Source organism: Glossina fuscipes, unplaced genomic scaffold (genome assembly GCF_014805625.2).
Source record: "Glossina fuscipes isolate IAEA_lab_2018 unplaced genomic scaffold, Yale_Gfus_2 109, whole genome shotgun sequence".
NCBI lineage: Eukaryota > Metazoa > Arthropoda > Insecta > Diptera > Glossinidae > Glossina > Glossina fuscipes.
The window spans coordinates 1,431,986-1,452,388 of record NW_023998452.1 but is presented as its reverse complement, the minus strand read 5'-3'; the positions used below and the strand labels follow the sequence as shown (position 1 = coordinate 1,452,388).

At 36.5% G+C, this 20,403-nt stretch overlaps 1 protein-coding gene across 4 annotated transcripts in view; it reads left to right on the top strand.

Annotated features, from left to right (window-relative positions):
• LOC119638719 overlaps positions 1 to 20,403 on the top strand; it is a 131,625-nt gene that overhangs the window by 94,887 nt on the left and 16,335 nt on the right. For 3 of the 4 annotated variants that reach the window (XM_038035666.1, XM_038035669.1, XM_038035667.1), the window contains one exon: positions 6,720 to 15,812. The exons of the other annotated variant lie outside the window; for it this stretch is intronic. In XM_038035666.1, coding sequence (XP_037891594.1) covers positions 6,720 to 15,812 — 9,093 coding nt within the window. The remainder of the gene's footprint in view (positions 1 to 6,719; positions 15,813 to 20,403) is intronic. 4 annotated transcript variants of the gene reach the window in all.

Below are 20,403 nucleotides of genomic sequence, written 5' to 3'. Positions count from 1 at the left end.
ATAAACAATAGTACATACACCAGCAAAAGACAAAGCATCGTCTTGATTGCTTCCTCAAGCCTTTACCAACTCCTTAAATATGGTCCTACTGTTCACTGTCAATAACGTACGTTTTTTTAGGTCAAACAAAGGTAATGCTATACTGCAATTATAAAGGTGAAGAAATGAAAGTTAGCTGGATACCAGCACGTCTGGTAAATTGCTAGAAAATTTGAAAAGAAAAATATAAAAAGTGATAATTTTAAAGCCTTATTCTTATTAACCTGTAAGACTCCTCTGCCTTCGTCTGGATCATCCAAAAACTTCTAACTTTTATACGTTTGCTTAGGGTTATGGATATTTGAGATGCATCTTTCTTAATAATTTGTATGTAGTAGCATAACACTCTCAGAAGTATACATCCCCATATACCACCGCTTTTTCCTTTAGGGTTTCTAAGAAATATATGCAAGCAGGAATACGATTTTACCTTTAAATCGTTTAAAGACTTTTGCGTATACATCACGGATATAAGCACAGAGAATGTAGCTGATAAATAAGTTTATTTAAACGGAAAAAAATATATCTTGGAATATGATTTTAAATAATTTGCTAGCGTCCCTTTGGTGAGAGCATCTCGCTTGCTATGTAGTGGCGCACGTATATTGAAGCTAAAGGATCACATGTATAGCTATTGATTTATATGATAATTTGAATTGACATAGTCATGTCCGTGCACCTATTCATTATTAAACTCGGCAAAATTCCGAAATTTTAGGTGTAGAATTAAGGTTTCTCGTCAATAGATCCTTGCTTCCACTGCATAGCTTGAAAGTAGGCTACAAGAGCTGTTATACTAATTTAAAAACCGAGATAATTGTACAGGGAAATTTGCGGACCATAACCAGAATATTTATAACTGCGATGTTAAGATTCAGCATGAAACTCGTTACCATTTGGAAGCTTAACATTCTATAACGTAAAGGAAATACAGGACATTAGAGATAATTAAATGAAATGATATGCATTATTATGTACGGCATTTCCAAAGACAAAGACGGTTAAAAATGTAGATCTGGTTTATACAACCAATGAACTTCGTATCAGCATATGTTGCACCGAACCATAAAAACACAGAGTTATGAAGCAGATAAAGCCATGTTCTTCTAACATATACTCAAGACTTTGTTTCATATAAACCGTAATTAAATCTGTACAATATAAACGAACATATATGTAGTTATGTGAGCATAGACTAGGGAATTTATACTTTTAACTGATATCCAACGGACAATGTAAGAATTCCACTAAAACATCCGCTTTATGAACTGTGTCTTTATATGGGTTATGTAAATAATGCAAAGAGAGCTATGTGTAAACTAGTCGATGTCGTATAGACATATGTAAGTATGTATGTATGGATGGAAGTCACTACAATCTATAATATATTTCATGTTTCGCTATGTCCTAGGTATGTAAACTATTCCATCTTCACACATACAAACTGGAACAGTAAAAACGAACATTGATTTGCATTCGTTGATAGAAAGCAATTTAATGTTCTTGGTATTCAGAAAGTATTGGCTTGTAAGACAAAAAATAATCCTTTTAACGTTTGGCTATACACAGGTAAAAGAGCAATAAATCACTTGTTAAAATTCGTAGAGAAATTCCATCCCTTGTTTCATGTATTTTGCTGATGATGTTTTCTTTATAACAAAGAGGAAATAGGAAAACGACAATTCCCTTAACACAGAACAAACGCAAATCCCAGCAGTACGCATTGGAAGTCGCAACGCCTGTGATTTACATTTATGTACACTACATTACCGCAAACATTTCAGCCGTATCTGCGCCTTTAAAACATCTTTTAGTTAAAAAAAAACAAGTAAGAAATTATAGTCGGGCATGGTCGACCTTTCAATACTCTACATCACTTCGCTTAGTGCGGTTACGCGATCGTTTACAACACTTCGTCTGGTATAGTGATTTGCTTGTTTTCGTAATAACACATCAAATATTACACATAACAGCCCGCGTATTGAGGGATGCTTAAACATTATATGAACGGATGCGAAGTTGGCACACTTAATTTACTTCCCAAAAATTTTATTATTTTTCAGTTTCCGTCATAGAAAACAAGAAATTATACTTTTATTCCATATAGTGGCTTACTTACCATGATAACTCCTCTATATGTTGGGGTCTAAAAAATTGACTTATATTATTCCAATTCTCTTTTTTTTAATTTTGTCGCTAAATTCCTACTATGGACCAAATTTCATCATAAAGTTTTAAACATTGAATCTTTTTTTGAAGGGTTTACTATTTATGAGAAATCTTATATGGAATGGGGTCCAAGCAATAGACTCATTTGTTTCAAATTTAGTCCTCTTGCTTTTTATGTCAAATTACTATTATGAGTAAATTTTCATTACAACACATTAAAAAGTAGGCATGCAGGGATTGACATTTCTTGCGGTGGTATCCAAAAAATAGATTTACGTTGTCCAAATTCGCTAAGACCGGTTTCTTTGTCAATTAACTTCTGTGAACCAATTTTTACCATAAAGTATTGAAAATAAGACCCTTTTACCATATAAAGATTCAGTTTCCGTAGAAATAATTATAAAGGGTAGGGATCAAAAAATTGCTCCGGTTGATCCAAACTTTTCGTGCCAATTTGAATTGTTGAAATACTATTAATCAGCGACTTTTGTTGCAATTTTGAAAATTGTAGTTTTTTTCTCTAAATAACGAGTTTTCAAAAAAAAAAAAAGGAAAACGTTACAGCCCGGCTAGGGCGGCTAAAAATGCACTACACCACATTGTCTAATTCAGTTCTTATATTTGCCGTGGAGTGCAAAAATTACACCCTGCTTTTATATGAACTTGTTATTATAGAATTTACTCTAAAAATTAGACCAATCTGCAAATAGAGGCGTACTTTCCGTAAGAATGGTTATGTCCAAGAGGCTCCAAAATTCAGCACAGTTAATTTTTATGTTAAACTGCTATTATGGATCGATTTCCATCAGAAAATATTAAAACTTATACTTTTCTGCCCTAAAAACAATGAACAGCTTATATAGAGTAGGATTCAGGAAATAGGCCGAAGCGGTCCAAATTTGGTACAGTTAATTTTTTTATCTTACATTACTATTATCATTTCCACATGAAACATTGAAAATTAGACCTTTTCATAAGAACTTCAGTTTTCGTTATATGTGAGCATGTTCAAAAAAAGTACCCGAGCCTTAGCCACTTATGTTAAAAAATTTTGAGAGTTGCAAATTTTCGAAAAATCGGACCGGATGTGAACTATTTCATCAAAATATCTCAAAAATTACGACCTGTAAGGTCAAGACAAGAATACGTGTACAGAACAGACGCCAGACGGATAGGCGGACAGACCAACAGACAGATCGATTCCGAAATGAGTCTGAATTGATCGGTATAATAAAAGCTAGGACCATCGTAAGCCCCTCCGGATGTTACATATGTCCGCACAAACTTAATATAAGATGTACCGCAAGCGGTGCATGATATAACACAATCAGTGGGGAAGAGCGACATTTATATACCCCACACATGTCTCCCAAAACAATCAAATTTCGTCACAATATTTTATCAATTGCGACCTGTAGCTTGAACAAAAGAAATCAAGGGAGCCAGCTGGGCAGACAATCTTAAAAAGCGGATCTATATCAAGTCTTTCTGGGGCTTGCACACGCCCGCACAATCTTAATATACCATTGCACCACAACTGGCTTAGCGTACAAAAAACTGCAAATTGGACGATGATGCTCATGTCGTTGTCGTTCATGAGATTTCTCTATGGTTGATTTCCATAGCAAATTGAAGAACCTTTATGTTATACGAAGGCATGGGAGGTGGTTCAAAAAATTGCCATATCCGCTTCAAATTTTTCACACTTCAATTTGGAATGCGGAAGTACTAGTGCGTGGGGGCTTTTATCGAGAAACTTCACAAACTGATATTTTTTTCAATTTGTGTTCAGTGGAGCTTTTGCTGGGGCCCAAGCACGCCAGGCTACCAATTTTCATCAAAGTATGTGAATAATTGCGACCTATAGGGTGAATACAAAAGTGCAAGGGTACATAGGGACGGACAGATGGACAGACAATCTTGAATATGTTCCGAATCACGTTCTAAACCATATCCTAAATATTTCCGTATTACAAAACGTAGGCCGTACGTACAAAGTTTATGCTATCTATGCCACAAGTGGTGCTAAGGTAAAACAAATATAAGGTACTATATACGAAATTGAACTATTGCAACATATTATCGGTCGATAAACACAATTGGACAATTCAGCAATTTTGACGCCAATATTTCTACCATTGATCCTATGTTCGAAACTTTAATAAAAAATAGTTTTCTTTTACATGCCTGAAATTCCAGTTTTTCTAATTTAAAAACGCCTAACGATGCTGCGAAATAAACTTACCGTTATATACACCAACTCAGGCAGAATAAATAACCAAGCGCAGCAATTCACGACTCATGCTGTACACGATACAAAGTTTGCAGATTATAAATAAACAAACATTAGTTCATTATACCTAAGCGGCAATGGTTTGGCGTCCTGACTAATGTCGGCCAATGACGGCTTGTATTGAATTTTTTAAACCTTTGGTAGGATATGTAATCTGGTTGGAATCTGCTGTGAAGCAATCTTATAAGCAAGAATTTTAGCTACTTAAACCACTTGCAATGAAATCTAAGCAGTCAGCTTTAATTAGATGGTAAAACACATTTTACTGTTTATTAATAAAACTTGACACGAAATCAAAGATTGAAAGTTGGTTGCAAAGCAAAAAATTTTACATGAAGTACGCAAAGGGAAAATTACGTTCATCTTGTCAGTATGTTTGTAACAGTCAACAGAACTACATTTGAAGCAGCTACATAATGGAAGACGTGCGCACAAAGTAGGATAGAAGAACGAAAGTTGATTTCTGTCTAAATGTAAAATTTAAAGATGAATGTCCACAAGGACGCCTCCAATGTTAAGAAAAACCTAAAGAAAAAAACGATCTGAGATTATACCCAATCAGAATTGTTAAGGGAAGAAGCATGTATTTTAATGTTCTTCTTCGCTTATCGAAGAAATAAGAATTTAGGAATGACGACAGTGTACCAGAGTCGAATGAATGCTTGTTAGACTTGGGATCTCGTAACAATTAGAGATGTTCACTTCGCAGGTCTTCGAAACTTATTATAAGGGCCAGCGTCATTTTCGGCTTGAGGGCGTACGAAGTAACATACAGTAGAAAGGGGAGATTTGCGGATTGAAGATCAAAAATCAGAGAGCTTCTAAAGCTTATAAATCATTCTCAACGAAATACACTGAGCTTATTTAATTAAGCATGTCCGTCTGTTCCTTTGCTGCTGTCAAAATTTTTCCACTTACAAAAAAAAAACCAAATGTAAAGACTGGGGTGTGACGAATGTACTCTTAGGTAACAGTTACAGATCAGGGCTGACAATTGGAGTGAATCGCCTGTACAACTCAACATAACGCACCGATTATATATTATCAGCAAATACGATGAAAATAAAGGCCAAAATTCTAATGTTTAATTCTTCAAAGCAAAAAAATCCTGGGACGTTCTCAAGAAACGATGTACTAAGGTTCGCCTCAAGGTCAAAACTAACTTCTTTTAATTTTTAACCCAGTTTGCATAAAAATTTTCATATTTATAGGATAATGGAAAAAATTCACTTTTTAGCCCAAGAAAAATCAATACTTTATGGTAATAAAAATGATTTTGCTTTGATGCGAAATTGCTAGGATATAGTCTGTTCTGTACGGAGTAACATATAGAGATATCTCTGAGAGGTGTGTATGGCTTGAGATATTCATCTGCTTTCAATGGTCAATATGAAATATGTCATACTCCGCTAGTTGAGCTTCCTCGCTTAAGGTTATCAGTTACTTTAATGTTTGACCGAAAATGGGCAAAAGTAAATCTTGTCATGTAAAGTAAATCTTAATCGTATGCCAAAAACCGAATAATGGGTTCTGTGTAGAATACTCATGACTAAGTCATTTGCGATGATAGAGATCTGCTTTTATCAATACACGTGTGTTCGAAGCAAAGAAGAAATTGGTTGTGTTTTCTACCCAGACTTAAATATTTTTGGATTACGTAATTCATCAATGATTAATAAATTATTCATACACTAGCTGATGAGAATATTTTTAGGCAAACAGTTCCTGTAAAAAGTTCCTGATCAAAAAATTAAAATATAGGAAGCCAAAGGAATACATTTTCATACTCATAGCGAATAGAAAGCAGAATTTTTTTCACATGTAACGCATTTCATTCCGAATCTGCATTCACTAAAACTATTTCACTCAAATAATTACAAGATATACGTTCTTTACCATTCATAATCCTAATGTTTATATTGGCGAAGGGTTATTTATTGTTATTAGAACTAATTTACAATGACCGATAATGACCGGTAATTTGTGGGCGTTTGGTAAACTCTTGTGAAGCGTTGAAATTATTCATGCTCTTAAAAACAAATGTTTTTTTATCACTTAGTGTACGCATTATGTGTTTTATATCATACTCGAGATAAGTGTGTTTGGATATAAGCGCTTGTATATAAACTAACCTACAGAATATGCAATAACGGTGCCGGTGAAATATAGAACGCTTTAAATTAAATATATTTTAATATGAATGTGTTACCGCCCGTAGATGCCTATGATACAATGGAAACCTCTTCGGAAATGGAGTTTAAATCGATCACTATAAACCACGCCCACTATAATATGGAAGCCGATGAATTTAAATTAGTTTTCATAAATTCAGCAGATTCTGCTTCATCGTGCCGAGAAGATGACGAATTTGAAGATAGCAGTTCTTCAACATCTTCATCAACTCGTAATTGTAGTAGCATAACAATTGATGACTGCGATTGGGATTACTTTGAGCCGTCCATGATAAATACCAGTATCAGTAAACATATTCGCTATTCACCGCGCGTATCGCCGCTAGTTCGCAGACGTTATACGCGTGAATTTAAATCAAGCGATAGTACAGCTTCACCTACAGAATCGCCCCTCTTGTACCGGAAGCAACTTTTACATTGTCCACGAATTAAGGAAAGTGACACGGGCACGGATGAAGAGTTTCTAATGCAAGGAGAAAGTTCTAGTTCAGATGGCTATTTGACGCGATCGCCAACTAGCCGCGGTCAACATCAACTAAGCATGAAAACGAGGATAAAAACTCGTTTACTTAATAAGGAACAACATCACCCAAAATCTTATCGTCACAGTTCACCGCGCGGCAATGGGCAGGGACCACCGGATAGCTGCAGTTGCGGCGCTTCCAAAATTAGTCAAAAATTGGAAATTAACAAATCAAATGCGCATGTAACTCTTCAGCCGCAATACGTGCCAATACCGGTTCCCGTGCCAATACCTGTACCCGTGACTGCCTACCCGTATTGGAATCCCAACGAGTTGCCTTCACCTCTACATACCTTGCGTTCAGATACAGATGAAAAGAGTCTGTGCGCTTCCTTACAAAAACTTTGGAACTCTGCTGCCGGTTCCAATTTAGTCAACTCAACAGCCAGCACGAATAATTTACAAGCTGCTGCAGCTGCAGCTGTGGCTGCTGCCTACAATAATGCTGCCACCTACCAGCATTTAACTACTCATAAAATGGATAGCACTTTCAAATTTTCCGCGCCCGACTTGACTTCTTCCACGCACTCCCTAACTGGAATGACCCAATCGCATTGTTCAACTTCTTCTGGTTACGGTACCAACACAACCACCGGCGGTAGTCTAGAGACTTTATTAAATGTTGAAAAGCTCTCAGCTCACCACCAACCACATAATTTGTACCCACACCAACTTAGCCACCGCCAAACCAGAAGTAATAAAACATATGTTGTTAGTAATAGGAATTCGATACACACAATAAACGACAACAACAGCAACTTTAACGACGACCAGCCCCAACAGCACTTCTACCAGCCAAACGAGTATGCCGTTATCGATGACGGCAATTCAGACTGTCCGAAAACACCGAACGATCCAATAACGTTAGTAAGTGCAGAACCATTGTCGGGTTCAAATCACACTTTAAATCGCGCGGACACACGTGAATGTAGCATAACGCGCAAGGGTCAGATTGTTAACGAAACAATTGAAAATGAAACACTATCCCTGTCGCAGAGTAAAACATCAGGCAATTTAGATTCAAAAACTATACAATTCGATAACATTCGCATACGGTCAACTGATAAGTTAAATAATAATTCAACTTCAGTTAACAAAGATAACAAGAATTCAACGAATAAAACAAAGCAAAATACAGCAGAATTAGTTTTTAATACAGAATTAGAGAAAAATATTTTACATAAAGATAGAAAACAAGTTTACGGATCAAATTCTAGTACCAATGCTATTACCTCACTACCACCGCAACCACCAATAGTAAACACAAATGTAAAGTTAACGCATACAAGCACAAACGATACTTTAGGCAAACAAACTGCTTTGGCTAACAATTACTGCGAACAATTGCACGCCACCTTGCACAGTAAGAGGCATAATGCAGACGGAGTAACAGAGCAGAGCAAGAGAGCGAAAATAGAAACGCGTGAGAGTTTACCTCTCTCGGCGGATCGTTTTAACCGAAAACATAATGGCAATGAAAACGTAATACTAATAGAGGACCAGAATGGCAATAAAACTCAACATAATGATATCAGTGGAGAAGAGAACAATAAAAAATCTATAGAGCCGGTAATAAGTTGTTGGCCGCCTTTGAAGTCTTTTTGTTCGCATGATTTGACGGTGAATCAAAAAAGTTGTAACTCTGCTTCTAGGCACATTAGTGACAACTCATACCGCATTAATGATTGCAAAAATAAAGTAGATAATCAACTGCGAGCACCGAAAGAAAATGTGGAAAGTCAAAAACAAAAACATAAGCAAACCACCCCTTCCGATTGTACGACAGCTGCTGGCGTTATAAAAGTCTTTAATTTACACAAAATTGTACAACCTGCAGTTGTTGGCAAATTGCCAAACATAACGGAGGTGGCATCAACGATTAATTATTCTATTACCGCCGGCAAACACAAAGCGGCAGCACTTTCGATAAGAAAAACGACTAAAAATAGCCTCGATATGTTAAAAATTGGCAAATCAGAAGATCTAAACCCATTAATTGATGGGTACCTGCAAAGCGAACGAAATTTTTCTAGTTCTTCTTCGGAAGACTCTGAATCCGATATACAGTCGGAAAACGATAAAGATAAGAGCGACAGTTCCGAGAATAAATATTATAAAAGCAATCGACGTAAGTCAGTTCATCGCAGTTACGACATTGCGAACGACATCAGTAAGGATCTGATTGAAAATGAAAGAAATGAAAAGAATGATAACGGAAGCAGTAGTAATTTAAGTAGTTCCGATTCAGAATCTGTCAATTCTGATGATACTGGCAACGTAGCTGATCGGCGACCTCGCAGACGACGTTTCTGCAAAGTATTCGTTGTAAATCGGAAGTCGCGAACCCGTGGGATAAGCGGAAACTCCAGTATTTCGGACACGCAATCATCATCAGAAGCAAATGTCGAGGATTCCTCTGACAATAATACCGATACGGAAAGGTCCCACTGTGGTGTTGTACTGCGATGTATTAAATTATTTAACGAAGGTGTCGATAATGTAAATAAACGAACAAACGAAAATGCCTTTCCTTTGCACGAAAGTGATAGTTGCAGTAATTCAAGTGCACATGGTTTTAAACGTAATGGTGACAGCGTACCTGATAATGACGACGAATACGAAAGTGAATGCATTGAGTCGCATGTGGCAAGTTACGCGACTGAAGAGACTGCCAATGGCGCTTTTATAATCGACGGACAAGCAGACGATAATGATGGAGGTATAGTGCTAAATTCTGTACGATCGCTAAATACTGATGAAAGTGTAGAGGTGGCAAATGTGCCAATCAATGTTCTTAATGATGAACATAATAATGATGCTAACGATGATCATGGCACAGTTAGCAAGAAAGTGGCAAATGAAAAATTGCATTCGAAAAAGCAACAGCAAGAGCAACAAGAACCACAATTTGCAGCAATTAGTAAACAAAAAAATAACTTTAGCGCGTTAGGCATGCAATCGAAGCTTTCAAATGAAACGCGTGCGGTTGACAACGGTTCGATGAATTCAACAGTATCTCAGACTTTCGATCAATCACCGATGGACGCGGTCGATGCTTGTCAGGAGCTGGATAGTATTTCCAATGATGTGAATCGCCTCCTGACTATGACTAAGCAAAGTTCTGAATTGGAATTTAAATTGCAAAAGCTGAAACGTGATGTGGAAGAAATTAATCAAGATCATTTAACTGCAGCGCAGACCACAACAGAAACCCAAGCAATTGCCAACAATTTAGATAGTGAACCTGCGGCTTTAGAGAGCATTGCTAGGGCTTCATCACATTTATTGCGAAAGCATGTCTTACCTGAGGAAGTACAAACATTAGAGAAAAAATTACACAATTTGTGCTTTATGGTGAAAGAGGCTAAAAATAAAACTAAAACCGGTGTGGTAACTAAAACCAACCAAGAACAAAAACAACAAGAAAAAAGACAACAGCAACAAGAACAACGACAAAGTGAGTATAGAATGGAAGCATACAAAGACGTAAACAGTCATGAAATTCTAGCCGAGTATTCATCGCTTACTGCTGGCGTTGGTTCTAATGTGCAAAAGAAATGTGAGATAGAAAAAGTGGAAATACCTGTTGGCAAATTATGCACCACTGACTTCCATCAGTCTTTAATAAAGCAAGATGATGACGGCCGCAGCGACAACGACAACGACAACGATAACGATAACGACAGCGATAGCGACGTTTCAGCTAATCATGGCGGCGGTGGTTTATGCGATGACGTATTAAGTATTGAGACTGGCATTGTTTTTAACAGCGACCATAATTATACAAAACGTGACAACGAAGATTTTAAAATTAACTACGTGCACTACGATAAGCAATTTAACGATGACGAAGAGGAAGCGGAGGAGGAATACGAGAATAATATTAAAAGAAATATTGTGGAAAACGAAAGAGGAGGAGAAGAAGAGTACGACGTTGTTTACAATGACGAAAACAAATGCGAAGCAAAAGAAAACCAAAACAAAACCATGCAAACTAAAACAATATGCGATAGTGCTTTGGATAAATCTGAAAGTAGTAATACTAGCATTGCTGCTAACAGCACCACCACTATTACCACTACTACAACTGCTACTACTGCTATTATATGTGAATCGTATGTTTGCAATAAACAGGTACGGGTGTGTGAGGTTCAACAAGCAGCTGCTTTCGTCGACGAGGATGGAAGATTGAGCAATAAACAAAATTTAATAGAAAAACAAAACAACGACCAACAGTTCAGCGAAGCATGCAAAACAAATGAACTGCTTGACTGTTATTATGGTTGTGCGTTAGATTTACTAAACATCCGCAAGCCTCCCGCTTCCAGTAATTTTACAGAATACTTTATGGACTCGCTAGAGCACAATACTGCAAACATTCAATTAAACACAGGTAGAGAAGCGTTGCCGATGTCACAAGTAAAGAGCGAACCAACTTCAAAATCGAGAGATACTATTTCGCACTCGGAGATCAATCCAGCGTCGGTTTCGGTTGATTTTTCTGCTTTGCAAGCAGTTGAAAATGAAATGTTAAACGGTAAAGACAATAATCGTGCGTATGACTCTCTCGCATACGAAAAAAATGTTAATAAAAACCAAAAATCAAATTATAAGAGCGGGTACTTGGGTGCCGTACGAAAACCCATAGAAAAACAACCACAAGCAACAAGTGGTACCACAACAGCGTTCTCGTTTAACGAAAATACTAACATCAAAACAATTGACCACAATAACGAAGAAGGGGACAATAATGCTAAAAATATCGTTTGCGAAGATATAGACGACGTGTTCGGTTTTAACAGCACAGCCACTCGCAATAATTACAAATATTATGAGAATAGTGTCGACCCTTCAAGCGGTGCAAGTGCAAGTGTTAATACTGCATGGCGCAGTTCAAATTTGATAACAACAGCAAGTGCTAAATACTGTGATATTAATTTTAATGGTTCGCCCAATTCGTTATCGGCAAAATATCGAAGCTTAGTAATGATTACAAAAGATCAAAACAATGAAGATGACGCTACGCCACGTGCGACAGGAGATTTGTTTAACTCTGAAAATACGTGTACGCTTAGCGACGTAAATGCGAATCGCGCTATTAATATATCTCAAGAGGATAATAACATTGGCAATGACTCATTTAAAGCTCAGTTTAAAATAGATAATAATGAAGTGATAGCGTCGTGTGCTGTGGAAGAGTTACGAGATGACGATCAAGTCAATTCCGTAGATTTGTTAAGAAATCAACGTATAACTGCGAATGACGACGACGCTGACCATGATCATGATGTTAATGACCCAAAAAGTAATTCATTAAGTGCTAATAAAAATTTAAACAGAAATAAAGCCCCAACAGTTTGCCTGGAAGATGGCTTGGCAGACGATGACTCCTGGGTTGAGGATTTAAGTGAACATGGTGACGTTAATAATGACAATGAAGATGATGATAATGAAACAACGCCCACTGGCACAGATTCGGAAGATGGCGAAGATCCGCATTTAATAGGAATGTTTACTGACCGTGAAGAAGAACTCAGGGGCTATCACCGTACCGCTATAGATTTCACACTCCATACTATTGTTGAAGAAAGCTGTGAAGAAAGCGAGGGAGCTTCGTTGCGCGATCACACTGACGAAGAGGAACTGGACGATTTAGAGAAGAGACGTCAGCGCACGCTTCAACATCATCATCGTCTGTCCGCCTCTGAGTTAGAAAAGTATTTTTTCTTTGGCTTAGGAGACGGAAAAGTGATGAGTTCGATCGACACACGTGGCGACGAAACTTCATCAGAAGTTAGCAGCGTATGCTCAGAAGGTTTGGATTCATTAGGAATACCTGATGAGCCAGTTAATGATATAAATCAAGTGACGGATTTGGCTTCATCGCGTCTAGAAAAATACTTCTTATCTGGCTTTATGGGTTTTAATGCTGCCGAGAAAAATGAATCAGATGAGAGCGGAAGTGTTGGTAGTGATAGTGAAGGTCAGCCCAGCCCTAGTCAACGCCGAAAGCGTCTAGTACGAGCCAGAGGTACTCCAAGATCTCATAATTCATCATTGGATAACTTACTTGTGGACACGTTAACCGCTTCTGTTAATGATAATCAGGATAATAATCTGTTACCGATTAACAATGTAAATGACATGTTAGATTCTTCTGAATCGGAAGCATGTGACGAAACCGTCATTCATGCTGCGAACATTAGCGACAGAACTACTGATGCTTTCGATACTATTAAACGTAAGAAGCAGGTACGCAAACGTCATGATTCACTAGATGAAAAGAAATTATACGACGTCAGTCAAACGGAAGATGTTAATAAATCACTCTCCACAAATTTGGAATGTCGCACTCCAACTCCTGGCTCCATAAGCAATTCTCAAGCAAAAAAACAGCAACATCACAGTCGCGACAGCGGGTTCGTGGGTAGCAACGATGACCTATTAAAACCTACTGAAGGGGAAACAATTTCTACTCAGTGCCGTACAATGTCGCCAACAACTCTCGAACAAATCAACGAAGATAAAGAAAATAACAATGCAAAAACTGAACTATCATTGTCTAATGATGTGCCGCGTATTAATGTTCAGTTCGAATCGGATGCAAATGTTTTTCCTATAGAAAGTTTACCTAAAAAACATTCGCTGCCACCAACATCAAATACAAATTTGGTACGAAAAGATAGCTTCAATAATTGGAGTTCCGACGAGGAAACTAACCTAATGATGTCTAAAATGAGACAGTTTTTCAAAACATTGGTGGTAGCAACCGCAAATGCCCAACAGAATCAGGGATCTGATAACAATTCAAAGTCCGGCACGCCTAATCAAACAACGCCTATCTCTGTGAGACGGGCGAAAGCGCGCCCGGCTACGTTAGCTTACTTTGAAAACGAATTAACGAGGTTAATGAAAACTGTGCCCGGCATAAATGACGAACAAGTAAGAGAGATCGTAGAGTATTTGAGCAGTGAGGACACGTGGTCAGATTCGTACGATTCTTCGGATTATACTAGTTCGGATTTAGAGGGAAGCAGTCAACGGCGAAGTGAGCTAAGGCAACAAATATCTGATAGTTGTCAGCAAATCATTAATAAATTCGAAGTTGATGAAGAGGGCGACCGAGGCGATGGTGGTGTATTGGATGAAACAAGAGGTCTGACAAATGACTCAGCTTTAGTTTATCAAAAATTGGTAGCTTCATTTTCAAAAATGGCTATGGGGGAGAATGCCAACAAGCCCGCAAGTCAATTGCCAGAGCGAGAATCTAATGTACAAATTGCGAGTAACAATGTAAGCAAAGTATTAGAAGACGATCGAATATCGAATAGTAGCATTCGCAGTGCTGAACGTTCTCCACAATTGTTTGCAAAAGTTATGCAACATATAGGCGCACGTTTAGTAGCGTTAATGCATGAAGTGAGTAGTGGCAATGATTCGCACGGTACTAATTCGCCAATATCCACGCAGCGAAATCAGCATAAGCGGTTGCAAGCTAAAATTTCAGCGACAACGACCGAAGACGAGGAGGATACAATAGTGGAAGAAAAACACGGAAACACTCGTAGTGGCCAGTATTTACACCCGTTAATCGCTTATAATCCCTCCGCACAATCCAACTGCCAAACGTCCAATAGGCCCAACGCCTATGCACAAGATGAAGCCTATCATTTAGCGCGCAGCAAATCGCACGACTTGTTGCTTGACTCAGGCTCTTCTGCGGCGGGTACTACTAATAATCCAGTAGGCAATAGTGCAAACAATAATAGCTCTGCACATACTCGACCGCATCATCACCAGTCAACTAGCGGCGTTAGCGATACCGCCGGGGAGGAGTGCGGCGTCGCCAGCGACTACGAGCGCTTTTCCTGGCGCGGCAGTTTTGAGTCGGCATTACTGGCTAATGGCGATTCCAGAACTAGACTTTCACAACTCGATCGTGATAACTCATCGTCTGCATCCGCTTTGGCCGTAGCAAAGCGTCGTTCGGCAGGTGATTTGTTATTTAATCACAAAAGTCTTAGTAGGGAGCAATTGGATCGTGTGCGATCATGTGGCAGTATAGGAGGCGGCGATGAGCAACACCAAGTATTAGAAACATCACCAGCCAAGCCGTGGCTATCGTCTTCTGATTCGAAAGATGTCAGACGTTCTAGCGTACCAGACGCCATTTACGAAACAGATTCCTCTTCCGATGACAACGAACCATTTGTAAGTGCCCGTTCGACGTTACCGCGTAGTTTGCTTAGCGCCACGCAAATGTCTAGCACAAATTCTTTACCTCGTCTGCCCACCACCGCCAATACACCAATAAGCTTGGGAGCGGCCACAACAGCAAGTTCAACGTCAGCTCTCGTAATAGGAGGCACGGGTGTGGCAGCGACGTCAACACCTTTGTCTAAGTCACAAAATGCATTGAATTTTACACCAACAAGCGGTAGCGTCAAGAGTGCTCGTTATCGTCCACCCGGATTGACGGCACGCCACAATTTTGGTTCTATTACCAATAAAAAGTCTACACAAACACATGGCCAGGGATTGCACCACTTTTTATATTCTAAACGTGATGCACGTAAACGTTTAAACTTGTCCACGGGTGAGCAATTAATTAACATACATATACATAGTTTTCTTTTGTCATCTTATTGCAAGTTCAGTCTCAGCGCGTTCCTTTGCCTTTCTTTTTTTCCTTTTCCTGGTGTTGGGTGTGTTAAAGAGAACAGCCCTCTGGTACAAGTACTATTTGAAATGCCCGTAAACATATGTTCAAATTTTCGTATTCGGTGGTTGCTATTTGATTAGAAAAAAAAGAATTCTTTTAATTATGATTGCAACACCTAAAAGTCATAAAGTGTGGTTGTTGCAGAAGGTTTTAAATAAAAGGAAAAAAAAGAAAAATTAAATTTGCTTAAATGTTGAGAAACAAATTTTATATGAGAATGTTATAAAAAAAAAAACAACAATCAAGGCTAGCTGACGACGTATTTGATCACTTTAAAACAAAACTTTGTGTTCATAATTTTTGCTTAAGAAATCGTATTTATTCAAATGTTTAATGATTTTTATTTTTTTTTTATTTTTTTTGTTTTCAAATTATTATTACGTAACTCCGTTCCGTTTTTAAGGAAAGTAAATATGAACGTCTATTGAACGTTTCGGGCACCCATTCATTATATTTGAGATATCTTTATCTCTTAATTGAAGTTTTATCAATTTTTAATAGTTTTCGTCTTTCCGGTTTCATATGTTTAATGAATAATAATTATGTTTTATTTTTTTTTTTTTTCTTTTTTCAAATTTTTCTTTGGTTTTATTCGCTTTCTTAATAATTTCTCAACAATGCATTAATGCACGCTATATTCGATTGCATTCATTACATTATTATTATATGTGGATAGATATGAAAAGGAATTCTTTTTGATCATTTTTACATAAAAATAATATTTCCTAGATAATGAAATAAATTTCAATACTTTCAAAAATTACTTAAAAACTTTGCATCAAACTTTAAAAAGAAACGGAAATCATCGAAATTAATAAATCATTTATTTCTTTGTCTTTTGTCTTGTTTGTCTTCTCTGTATGGCCAGCTACATGATGATTAGTGTATAATGATGCAGTCGCCAAAACACTTTTGAGTATTTTGCTCTGCAATCACTCTTCCCTCGCACACTTATGTATCTTCTCCGTTGAGGTGATTCGAACTTTTTCACAACACTTTCAATTAGTCGTTTATCGAGAGAATTATAACAATCGTAAATTAATGATGACGCACGGAGTGTTGCCGTTGAAGTGGTGGCTCTTATTCCATTCATAATTAGTACGTTTTTTAACAAGTTGAAGTCAATACAAACTAGAGCAAATGTCAGAACATACTTTCAGAATAACAAACAAAACGAACACGATGAGACTTTGAATTGACTTTACTAAATACCGTACCCTCATTGACGCTCAGGCGAGTAGGGTTTTTCAGATTCTTGAAACTTATGAAGAAGTTATTGAATATTTTCCCTTCAATCTTTACACAATCTTTACATCATTTAACTATTTTTACTCGTACGCCCGCCTAATAGAATCCAAGTCATGACTTCACAAGATTGCTTAACCTTTGCACTATATAGTTATATAACTTATTGAAAACTTTCTTCAGGACATTGAAAGAATTATTTGTGAGACATTGCCGTTTACGTTTCATTTGTCATGTTTTCCGATTAGTTTGCTAATAAGCGATCTTTAGAGCGTAAATATTAAATATTAGTGCCAGGTGTTTATTCAAAATTCATAAAATGTATGACATAAGAAGCATAACTTATTGAACTGACTTTAAATAAAAACTGGCAGTGCGTGTATATAAAAAATTCCTTACAAAAATAGAACAAATTTGCTCTCTTGGTTCTCATTATAAAACGAACTTAATAAATATAGAAACAACCAGTATACTCCAAATAAGTGTCGTAACTCTAACAGAGCACATACTGTCCAAATGCAATACCAAGATTGAAATTGCAAATATAATTAAAAAGATAAAATAAAGATTGTTATCACTTTTGGGCAGATGTGAGTTAGGAAAGTTTTATATAATTTGTAATAGAAATCAATTTAATAACTTTTTTAAAATAAATAAAAGAAGAAATCTATCTTATTGTTCATATGTGTTCCCAATGGAATGACTATCGAAGCATGATCGATTGTCTTCAATATTGGAAAACAAAAGTGTTTCATTAAACGTTTATACAAACGTGCGAAAAGAAATGATTGCATTTCTTAGCAATTGCTGCCCTAATATAACTGAGATGACGATAAGACAATTAAAGTACATGACTGATAAAAATGTTTGCTTATATTAATTAAAAACAATTCGATAAGAAAGAGCAAGTGAACTTGCGTTGGAAACTTCATGAGATTATACGAAATAATTTAAAGGCCACAAAAAACTCTGTAAGAAGTACGGACTTCGCATAGCCTGCGGACTTGCTAGCTAGCTCTAAATTCCCTATGCACAATAGGATATAATCAAAATTTATTGTAGAGAATGCGAGGTATATTTCTTATTAGCCTTAGTCTAGCTCTTCAATGAAAATTGTATTTGATTTTCAAAAAAAAGAAAAAAAAAATTAAAATAACTGTAGCAACATGGTATCAGAGCATTAAAAGAGCTGTAATTAGTATTAGAACAAACTATAGTCAATTTCAGCTGAATCTCTTGGTATCTCTGCTCGTCTGCTGCCATATTTGATAGCAATAGCATTTTTGTGAATTTTTTTGCTTAGAGTACAAGACAAGCACTTTCTGAATCGATCTAAGTTTGTCTGCCCGTTTTTTTTTTTCTTGGATTTTGCGCACAAGTTACAATTTTTGAGACACTTCGACAGAATCTGGTACACCGACATATTTTGGCTTAAGCACGAACGGAAATTGGTTGGGACCGGAATACGTTTTCGACATGCTCCCATATGACGTCTTATTTTGCAAAGTGGTTATATGAATACGTGTAGAGTAGAGTAATGGGGGGCTATGTCCGGCTAAGCCAATATGCTTCCCCCGTGCCCTAATGTAAATGTATATTATGATTTTTTAAAATTGTTTTCAATTGTACATTAAATTGTCTTTCATAAGCTGGCAAATGAATGAAACACGATGTGACCAAAAGCTTGTCTGAACCTTTTCAACTCAAGCTTAACTCGCCCAAGCGTTAAAACATTATTTTCGAGCAAAAATTAAGTTTCAGGGTATTCAGCTACCACCTGCAGATGGACTTGGCAGACAGACGATATGTTTATACTATTTCCAATCCTACATCTATTTACAGCATAACGTTTCCATTTGCATAATAAAAATATTTATAGATTTTATTGAGTTTCTCAGGTAAAGAATCGACTTTTTCTCACAGTACTGTGTTTTCCAAGAAATATTTCTTCGATTGTATTGTACGTACCGCACTAGAATGAATGCTAAAAAGAGATTCTTAAAGTGATCAAATATTTATTAAATTAACCTTTTCGACACTTTAACAAATACTTAAAAGATGAAGAGAATACTAAGATATGAAAAGAAAATTAATTGTCCAGATAGAGCATAGCGATTGGAATACATATGTATTTAAATTAATCAAATTTAATTGTAGTGCAAAATGACTGAAATTCGAAACTATAATATATGAAGAGCCGCCAAAATTGTGAATAGTTTTTCAAAATTACACAATGTGGACAGTTGAGTCTCTTTCGTTCTTGTTGTTGTTTGCGGTGATTGAATTTTAAAAAGTAGTTAAAAATTTGGCTTTTTTTTTCCAATATATCAAAAAATTTATCAAATCTAGTGAAAGTGCAAAAAATGAAAAGAAAATTTATGAGAAAAAAAATGAAAAATTTACAAAAATATCGAATAAACAAAAAGCAAATGAATACATTTTCTAAAGATATATTTACATATGTATGAATACCACTACGTACACAACATAGTAAAAACAAAAAACTAAAGACAGAAAAAAAAACACTTATGGTTATTACCATAATTAAATAATCAATTGTTATTTGTGTTAAACCCATTACCTATAAATGCATGCATACATATGTAGCAAGCAAAAATAAAAAAAAAAAAAAAAAAAAAACAGCAAAATCAAACAACAAACTCCAATAATAATTCATAAGCGAAATATTAAATAACCACAAAAAAGCCGCTGCAATAATAAAAAGAGGAAAAATAAAAACTATTCGAGATACACAGATTAACTTTACATGACATGGAAACAGCCTTTAGAAAATGGAACTAAATAATAATACGACATAGACTAGCAAAAGTTTCGGAATATTGTAATAATGTCTATGTAAAAAAAATTGTGAAGAAGAAAAACGCAGAAAAGCATATTTGCTTAAGGGCACGACTTGCACTATGTATGTCCAGGAAAACCATTAAATTTTGAGTAATGTCGTTTCTAATGGCATCGTGATCAATAGTACGAAATCCAAAAACCACATAAATATGTGTAGAGTAGAGATTTGCTCATGAATCAACGCCCTTTAAGAGATAAGGTTAAGAGAGTTACTAATCTTACCTCGACAGTGGTAGATTGTAAGGAGTTTATAAGAAGCTTGTTAACACATGACTATGGTAGACGTTTACCGGTGAATCAATTTTATTTTAAATGCCCTTTGATATATAGAGAAGAGATTAGGTTAACAGAGTTGCAA